At 39.0% G+C, this 9,257-nt stretch overlaps 1 protein-coding gene across 1 annotated transcript in view; it reads left to right on the top strand.

Annotated features, from left to right (window-relative positions):
- The first annotated feature begins 631 nt into the window (after window positions 1–631).
- Acsl3 (acyl-CoA synthetase long chain family member 3) overlaps window positions 632–9,257 on the top strand; it is a 47,262-nt gene continuing 38,636 nt past the window's right edge. The window contains exons 1-2 of the mRNA XM_023723059.1: window positions 632–1,045; window positions 4,347–4,491. Coding sequence (XP_023578827.1) covers window positions 668–1,045; window positions 4,347–4,491 — 523 coding nt within the window. The 5' untranslated portion in view covers window positions 632–667. The remainder of the gene's footprint in view (window positions 1,046–4,346; window positions 4,492–9,257) is intronic.

The following is a 9,257-nucleotide window of genomic DNA, read 5'->3' as shown; positions in this document are numbered from 1 at the left end:
CTCAAATTTATGGCATTGCTCTGACTTCAGCCTCTTAAGCATTGGGATTACAGCTGTGTGCCACCATGCCTGGTATTGCTTTATTGTTTTATCTGCCTCATTCAACAAGTGTTATGAATCCGGTGGAAGATGAATTTTACATGTTTTTCAACTCTAGTTGTGACCCCCCCTGGAGAGAGAATGGCTCACTGGAGAACATACAGGAGTGATGAGCAGTGACTGTCCCTGGGGTCATGGGAGGGGAGCCCGTGGTTTATTTACAGAGTACTGGGCATCTTTAATACAGTGGAGTGTGGGAGAATAGGAAGCAGGTGCCTTTTTGGTCTCTTGATTTTATCCTCTTTCCTTGCCTTGCTCTCCCCTGGTCTACTGAGGTGTTTGTGGATGTTTAGGGCTAGGTGGGAAGACTGCTGATGGGCAGTATGGTGTGGAGCCTTCTCAGAGTAACTGCACTGATAACAAGTGTGGTTCAAATGAGCCTCTAGAAATGTTAGGGTGTTGCAGAGGCCTAGTAGGTGAACTCTCACCTGAGTGAAAAAATAGAAGTTCATTTGCTTAACATGAAGGATTTTTCTTAAAGTTTGTTTTAGATGATTTTGAGCTAACATTTCTTTTTCTTTCTTTTAGATTCTTGTTGAAATCTGTTAATCCTGCATTTTGAACAGTTATGAACAACCACGCATCTTCCAAGCCATCTACCATGAAGCTAAAACAGACCATCCACCCCATTCTTTTACATTTCATACATTTTGTAATATCACTTTATACTATTTTAACTTATATTCCATTTTATTTTTTGTCGGAGTCAAGACAAGAGAAATCAAACCAAATTAAAGCAAGGCCTGTAAATTCAAAACCTGATTCTGCATACAGATCTATTCATAGTTTGGATGGTTTGGCCTCAGTATTACATCCTGGATGTGATACTTTAGATAAAGTTTTTATGTATGCCAAAAACAAATTTAAAGACAAAAGACTCTTGGGGACACGTGAGATTTTAAATGAGGAAGATGAAGTACAACCAAATGGAAAAATTTTCAAAAAGGTAAGATGGTCTTTTCATTGGCTTTGAATTCTCTCTGAATAAATGTACTCTGAGCAGTGGTGATAGGGGACATGCACAGCCTGCTTCTGCTGGAGTTCGTTGAGGTTTCAGGAGGAGGTGGACCCAAAGGAGACTCGACAGGCAGGACCCTTTTCTGGATATAGCAGCTCTGATGCGTGGTCAGATTCTGAGCTTGCCCCTAGTGTGGGTGTCTCTCGGGCATGCAGTGGAATCTCATCTTGGGGACTTTTAGTTCCTGGAAGCACCTTGATGCTTGAGATGGCTCCAGGTTTGGAGGTGTGGTCTGCTGCGTCAGATTTTTGTCATCTTTAAGACTTAAAATAATCCCATGAGTTATTTTAATTTACTTAATTAAGGAATTAGCTCATTATTACCTCTGCCAAGTACAGCATTGAAGGGCTAGGTAGTTAAAATACTACTGCTTTCAGGTAGTAAAATTGAGACTAAAACCTAGGCTTTCTTTCTTTCTTTTTTTTTTTTTTTTTTGGCAGAACCGGGGCTTGAACTCAGGTCCTTGCACTTGTCAGGGAAGTGCTTATTCCACTGAGCCATCTCCCAGGCCCCAAAACCTAGGCTTTCTGGTTCCAGAACTCATCGTCCTTAACTAATCAGAGTTTGCAGAGTTCTTGTGACATTTGGATACATCTATGCATGTACACATGCGCATCATGTTCTTACAATTACTTGTGACTCCCAGTGTACATGCTTTGGCTGTATTATAGTAATCCTATTATCTAGGGTTTTTGACAACATTGTTCCATAACAATAAATATTAATGGAGTAGTGTTGCACTATAATGAATAGCCTCTACATATCTATTAAAGTCCTTATGTTAAAAAGAAAATAGGAAGTGTAGGGATGGTGGGAAAAACTATTTATGAACTTGCATATGTGACTTTCTTATAAATAGTTGTTGGGTCTCTGATTGATAAAATTTGAAGTAAATATAAAAGCAATACAGCAATATATAGTTGGTTAATAATTTCATTAGGTTATATATTTAATGCACAGAATTGTTTTCCTCTTACCTAAGTCCATCTACCTCTTGATCCCTACCTTCCCTTTTCTGTTAGCCATGGGGGAATACTCAGATCCTGGAGGAAACTTGAAATAATCACAACTATGGAATGAAAATCTTAGAGGTCCTCTTGTTGCTAGAAAGCTGTGGAAGGGATTGCTGCTTATCATCCTTTAAAAAAATATCTTTACTTATTTGGTGCAGGGTCTTGCAATGCAGCTCGGACTCGTAGTGATCCTCCTGTCTCAGCCTTCCCATGATGGGATTACAGGCGTGCACCCCCCACGCCTGCCTCGTTTCGGTGGCCGGCATGGCATACAGTACCAGGGATTGAACCCAGGTACTTGCACTTGCCAGACAGGTGCTTAGACTGCTGGGCTCTCCCCAGCCCTGCTTAACATCTTTAACAGCCCATTAGTTTTTCTATTTACCATACAAATTCCTTGTCACTTTTTTCTAAACATAAAGGAGAGAGCAAGCAAGTTGGTGTAATTCATGTAAACTAAGAACATTATAACTCAGCAGCACAATTGCTACATTTCCTCATTTTTAAGTTGAGTGACCTTTTATTTTGCTTGGAATTGCCCTAACTTATGCCTGTTGTTCTGATGTTAATAATACCCCCCCATACATCCCTCATTGGAATTATGTAGTTACCTTGCTTTTTTCAGGTAACTTGTTTTCTTTCTTACAAAAAAAAGTAAATTTTTTTATTCAATTAACTTAAGATTGGCACTGACATAATTTATATAAAAACAATAGATATCAGGCCAGATATGTGGTTTCATTAATATATACCTCTCCTGTTGGTTTTTCTTCCAAACTTGTTCCTTTCCCTTCCATCCTATTTGTAAAAGATAAATCATGTACCAAAGTGCTCAAACCAGATAACCTAGAACTCTGATTAATTTCTTTGGAACTGGGCCGGGGAGATGGCTTAGTAGAATAAGCACTTGCCTGGCAAGCACAAGGGCCTGAGTTCAATCCCTGGTTGCACGGAAAAGAAAAAAAAAAAAAAAAGCCCTATAGCTAAAATTGTAGGGAGAGAAATGTAGTGCTCTTCTGGAACAAAGTGTAGATAGAGAGAAAGGTTGAATGAAGTTAAGCATGTTTTGTTGAAGGAGATAGGAATGCGTAATTTTGGGATAGTTCTATTCCAGATAATGAAAAGACATCCTAGTATTTAAAGAGGTTTGACTCAGCTGTCTGAAAATTTGATCTTAGTTATATTATATCATTATTCAGAGTCCTGAATGGTTAAGTATTTGTATGCTTGTATTTATATTTATTTTTATTTTTTCTGTATTTAGGACAGGGCCTACAGGGTCTCACTGTGTAGATTGGACTTGTAGTGATCCTCCTGTTTTCAACCTCCCAAGTACTGGGGTTGTAGGCGCGTGCCACCATGCCCAGTGTCAATCACAGTCATAGTGCGCCCTGGGGGCAAGGCCAGCGCAGCACACAGGGATCCCACCCTGGCCACTGCGCTCTGCTTAAGCAGGTGGTTTATTCCACTGAGCTATCAGGCTGGCCCTAGTATTTTATGCTTTTATTTTGTAATGTTCAGTATGTTATCAGTTTTTTATTTTATTTAATTTTTTTAGGTAAGAAACTATTAGATGTCCCTGAAAATACTGTAAGTTATTGAGTCAGGCAGTCATTCTGAGTGGTAACATTGATATTCATTCTCATAGAATGAAAATGTATGTTGCATTTCTCATAGAATGAAAATATATCCAAGTAAGTATCAGGGATGATGTTAAGAGTCATCTTAACTTTTGGGGTATAAGAATAGGTCTAGCGGACCTGTCCCTTACTTTTCTACCATAATTTTGTACTTGAGCTTATAGTAGTTGGCTATGCATCTCAGTTCCTTTCTCTGAGTCATACAGGAAGCAAACTATGTGTTTCTGCATTTGGTATGAGGAATGCAAGAACTGCATGTGAGTAAAAGTGGCAAAAGGAATTTGGACTCATCTTTATGCTCTATCTAACTGGCTTTGTGTATGTTTGCCTGAACATCAAAGAGGGTCCAATAAACCCACACTGCTCCAGGACTTGTGAAAAAAGTTTTCTTTCTTTTTTCTCTCTCTCTGTCTCTCTCTTTTTTTTTTTTTTTCTGTAGAAATAGCCCAATTCAGTACAGTGTCACATGAAAAAACAGATTTGCAAGTTTCTGGAGATTAAAAGTGAGTCATCAGATTGCTCATGCATGGATGATGAAGATGATCCATGGTAGTAAAATACATACCTTTGTAACAGAAGCTGGTGGGGGTGGATGGTGACAGTGATGTTGATGGTGAATTTGATGTTGGCCATGTGAACCAGAGTTCCTGTGATAGTGAAGTGGAACAAGATTCGATTGATAGAGACACAGGGCATGATGCAGATGAGGAAGAAAACAACAGTGTGAGCACGTATTTGGCTAGGTGAAATGTTGCAAAATGGCAACCAAATGCAGTAGTCCAGTGTTAGAATTAGGCCCAGAAATATAGTGAGGGTCTTGGAAGGGGTGAAGTGTATTGGACAGAACGCCAGCACGGCCATTCAGTTGGAAATTGATTGTAACAGACAAAATGCTCCATGATGCTATGTATTACATGAAGGCTGAAATGCAAGTAAAGTGTTCTGTATGCACCAATAGCCTTATTCAGAACTATTTATTACAGGGCCCTCCTTCATTACAGGAGGGCCTGAGTTCAATCCCCGGTTCCTCCAAAACAAAACAAAACAAAACAAAATTGTATTTATTTTGGACACCTCTCTAGCTGAACTGAAAGCATTCATAGTTCTTCTGTACTTAGGAACTTCAAATAAATAATGATTACAGGAATGTAAAAGACTTACAGAAAAGTGATGGGTCAAAATATGGCATAAAAATATATGCGTTTGTAGATGCAAAGACATGGTGCTTTCAGTTTAGCTATTTAGCCTGGAATTTGATCATCAGGTCCTTTTTGTACAGTAATAAACCAGCTGATGTTATGAACAGACTCGTTGCTCCTATATCCTGAACTAATTGGAATTGGTTCATCAGTTTCCACTTGATGTTACATCTGGTAATGGAGTACAGGAACTGTGTAGGAACAAAGCAGAAATTCCAAATGAAAGAGTTTTACAGTACAATCTTTGGATTTCAGAAAGATACAGCATTGGCCTCCTGTGTGGCAAAGACAAACAGACTAGTACTGCTGATGCCAGCATTTCATCATGTTGGGGAAATATTAATGGGGAAGCCTGGACAAAACGGAAGCCCGACAGGGAGACAAAGCCTAATGCAGAGTAGATATTGATGCAACTGTGATGTGGCCTGAAACAAAGCATTAATTGATGGTTGTGTTTTACTTGATCCTGAACATGTGTGGCATAAACAATTTGATAGTTTGCAGAGAGAATAACATGCAAAATACCACGGAGAAGTTTTTCTACTAGAGCTCCTAAGAGATCATTTACAACAGAAGAAAAACAATGTTTCTGCTCAGGGAATTAAGAAAAAAAGTGGACAAAACAGGCAGACAGGCGACATGACAAGACTTCCATGTGGGAAAGGGAAGCTGAGTTAACCACATAACGCTTTCAGCGTGAGCAGGACATGTGCATCGAGCATGCAGTTATGTGAAGACCATTTTGGGTGTGATGGTTGAAGCAGAGCTTATTTTTGTGGTGGAGTTCTATTAGTATGTTCATTGTGGGCCATACAGTAATTTATTTATGATGTTCTTTTTAGGTTTTGTAAGGAAGTATACAGCTGATGTAAAAATGTCGATGTCTATTCTAAAAGCAATACATATTAATAATTTAATAATTTTATTGATATTTTGTGTTCCTGTTAACTATGCACTATATGATAAAAATAAGAACCTTTTGACAAAACAGCATGACCACTAAGTGTGTCCTATAAAAAGGCCAAACACATGTGCTGCCAGTGTAAGCAGTGCGTGTGTGGAATGTGCTGCTGTCGTGTGTGCACACTGCCTTAGCTGTGATAATTGAAGTAAAGAATTTTTTTTTTTTGCGATACCAGGGATTGAAGATTTTTTTTTTTTTAATAGAGTGCTGTTGGGATTTAATTTGTAATTCATATGAGAATTTATTTTTTTTCCTGTATTTATTTTACAGTATATATTAAACTCCCTCTCTCCCTCCCACTCTGTCTCTCCTTCCTTCCAACCTAGTGGTTTGAAGCATGGTGACTACTCAATGACTATTTCTTTTTCTCCGTATGTAAGTTATCTCTGATGTTTAAGTTGTTTAAAGTGTGCCTGATCATGCAAAAGGACATGCAAGATGGACCTCTTTTATTATTTGATCTTTCTTTTTTTATGGAAAAGGTGAAAGTTGGTGACAAGGAAGTGGAGGTTATGGATGGTTTCAGACTCCACATTCCTACCAGATTACCCACTCCAGGCTATACTCCCGGAATCAGTGCTTAGACCTTCATATGCTGAACTCGGAAAAACAGTTTCTGTATTCTTGTCCATTCTTCAGTGAATGTTAAATTTGAAGTAAAACAGAAGTAAAGCAAACAGACACTAGTTAGATTTCCAGGGCACCTGAAGCCAAGTGCACAATTAAACTCTACTGTCACAGCATTGACATTCTCACAAGAGACCAACATAACTGCACAGAGCTCTCACCGATAGCAGCTAAGAGCAGGCAATGTTGTTCGTTGTCTGTGCACAAAGTTTCTGTATTCTATTCCATGGGGATAGCAAGGAATCAAATGAAAGAATAACCTAGATGTGTGTCAGGAACCTGGGGATTTATGGTTGATGTTCATTTTTAGGCTTTCCATACCACAAAATAGTTTGTGTTGAAAATTTTGGTGTGTTTTTATAAAACTCAATAAATATTGAAAACTTAATTCTTTATTTTTGTGATATTTTCTTCCTGTTAAGTACTCATTGCTTAATCTCATAAAATTAAAATTAATCATTCATCAGTATAAATATTCTAAGTAGTATTTTTTGATAATTAGTTTTATGCACTGAGAGTTAATCCCCCTTTATAAGTTCAAAATGAAGAAAATGCTTTAAGATTCTGGACAGTCATTGCCATAAGCATGTTGCCAGGAAAGTCAAGCCTGTTTCATGATGTGTGTAGGGCTCAGGTGAGAATAGTGAGGAGGTGGCAGCCCAAGGATATAAGCAGTTCACCTGTCATCAGAACAGATAAAATAATGTGAAGTAACACAAACTGGTGATTAAGGAAAGCCTGTTGAGATTACAGTTACAAATCAAGGTTTAGACAATAAAAAAGAACCAGGTTTTAAAAGATATGGCTAAGGAAACATCTGGCCTATGAGATGATGCCGGAGAGTAGGATATGCGTGAACTCAGTTGAATGAGGTACTTAAGGGGTAATTGAAGAAGGTACCTGCCTTGCCTAGCTCCATCTGTCAGAAGAGCTAAGAGTGAAGCTGTGTTTATAGGAAGTGAGTCAGCAGGAAGAAGTCAGTCAGGGTCAGAGAGAGATTTAATCTTTTGGGTTTCTTGGAGCTTACCAGGCCATTGTGAGGTGGACTTCAGTGCCTCTGAAAAGGGACGTTTGGCCACTAGGATGAGTTCAGGGGAAGATGGACTAGAACAACAGGAGTGGACGTAGAGAGGGCCTTCTTTTAGTTGTAGTTGATAGCACTTGTGGGTGCATTTAGAAGTAGGCTGTGAAGATGAATGCCGTGGAGAGCTACTCTTGTTTTGTGTTGATCCTGGGGCAGTGGTGGTTGGTACCTTTTGCTGACATAGGAGTAACCAGCAGAAGAAAAGGAGGATGAATGGGAAAGTTTTTTGGAGCTTGCTTAGTTTGATACGACATCTTAGTTGAACAGTCAGGAGAGAAGAGGTTGGCTGTCCACATCACCATGGTTCTCCTTGGCAGTTGGCCGTCCACTTGGTAGTGCTTAGGACTAGAGGAAGAAGTTTGGAAAGTTCTTCAAAGTCCCGTTTTCCAGAAATGCTGAACCATGTGGCCTGCAGAGTATGAGTACAGATGTGTGCAGGTGTCGACTTTGATGGCAGGGAAATAAGGGAGTCTCTAATTTCTAATGGCTCAGTGAAGTAGGGGGGGTCTAACCACTTGGGAGTAGAAAAGGGAGGCAAGGTTTCAAAGCTGTCTCAGGGTGAGAGAGTGAGTATCCTATGGAGGTGTAGAGAGATTTTGGGATGATGGGGTTATTTACCTTGGGTACTGAGTTTAATATGATGAGGTATTTTTATACATCAGTGTTTTAACAGTATAAACAGAAAATTAAGGTGTTTACTATTGGGTTGGACTAATTATAGGTACAAAGTGACGAAGTTTGGACTAGAAGCTTCACAGCCAAGTCAGGTGCGATTACAGAGCAAACAGGGTCTTCTAAATGTAGTTTTTATAAGAAAAGGAAGAATCAGTGGTGTAAAGAATAAAGTACAAAAAACAGATTTTAGCTCATTTTATTTTTATGTACTGTATCAGGAAATCTTATGCTTGTGCTGAGTTTATAATTTGACTTCTTTGCCATGTGGTGGCATCATCACATTAGTTTGCATATTTGAATTGTATATCTAGTGCCTTCCTAGAACATACATACTCTGAAATTCAAAAAGCTCATTGTTCAGTGCTTAGCATTTAGAGAGGACTCACTTGGAGTATGTGATTTTCAATAGTTACAGCCCAGTTCCTGTATACTTCAGCCCTGTTCTCACCTGCCTTGTCACTGCACAGCGCTCCTTGGAAGTCATTGGACCTACCCAGGTAGAGCGTCTCGTGGGGGTGCAGAGCAGGGAGAGAGTTGGGAGCATTACAGCTAAGTCCATATCCTGCTAAGAACCCTTGATCTATCCATCAAAGAGCCTGTCATTCTGGTCTTCTGAATACTGGCTGATTGTCATGACATGCCCAGTTGCTGCTGTGCTGTCTCTCGGGTAGATGATTGTTCAAAAAGAAGGGGGTGGTGAATGAAGGTAAGAGACAGGAAAAGGAATGTTGTGGGACTGTCCTCCTTCAAGGTTGTATATGGTTAGATTTCTGGACTTATTTGTAAACATAAGAATTATATAATTCTTTATGCTTATTTTTAAAAATACATTCTAATTTTTAAATGTTTTTTCATCATATTCTGTAGGGACTTAAAGTTCAACATATCAATACTTGATGAAAAATACCTGTTCCATGTTATGCCTAAGATGTTTGATA

This window comes from Octodon degus, unplaced genomic scaffold (assembly GCF_000260255.1).
Source record: "Octodon degus isolate 3935 unplaced genomic scaffold, OctDeg1.0 scaffold00096, whole genome shotgun sequence".
In the NCBI taxonomy this organism is placed as follows: Eukaryota; Metazoa; Chordata; class Mammalia; order Rodentia; family Octodontidae; genus Octodon; species Octodon degus.
This window is presented reverse-complemented; position numbering and strand designations above follow the sequence as displayed.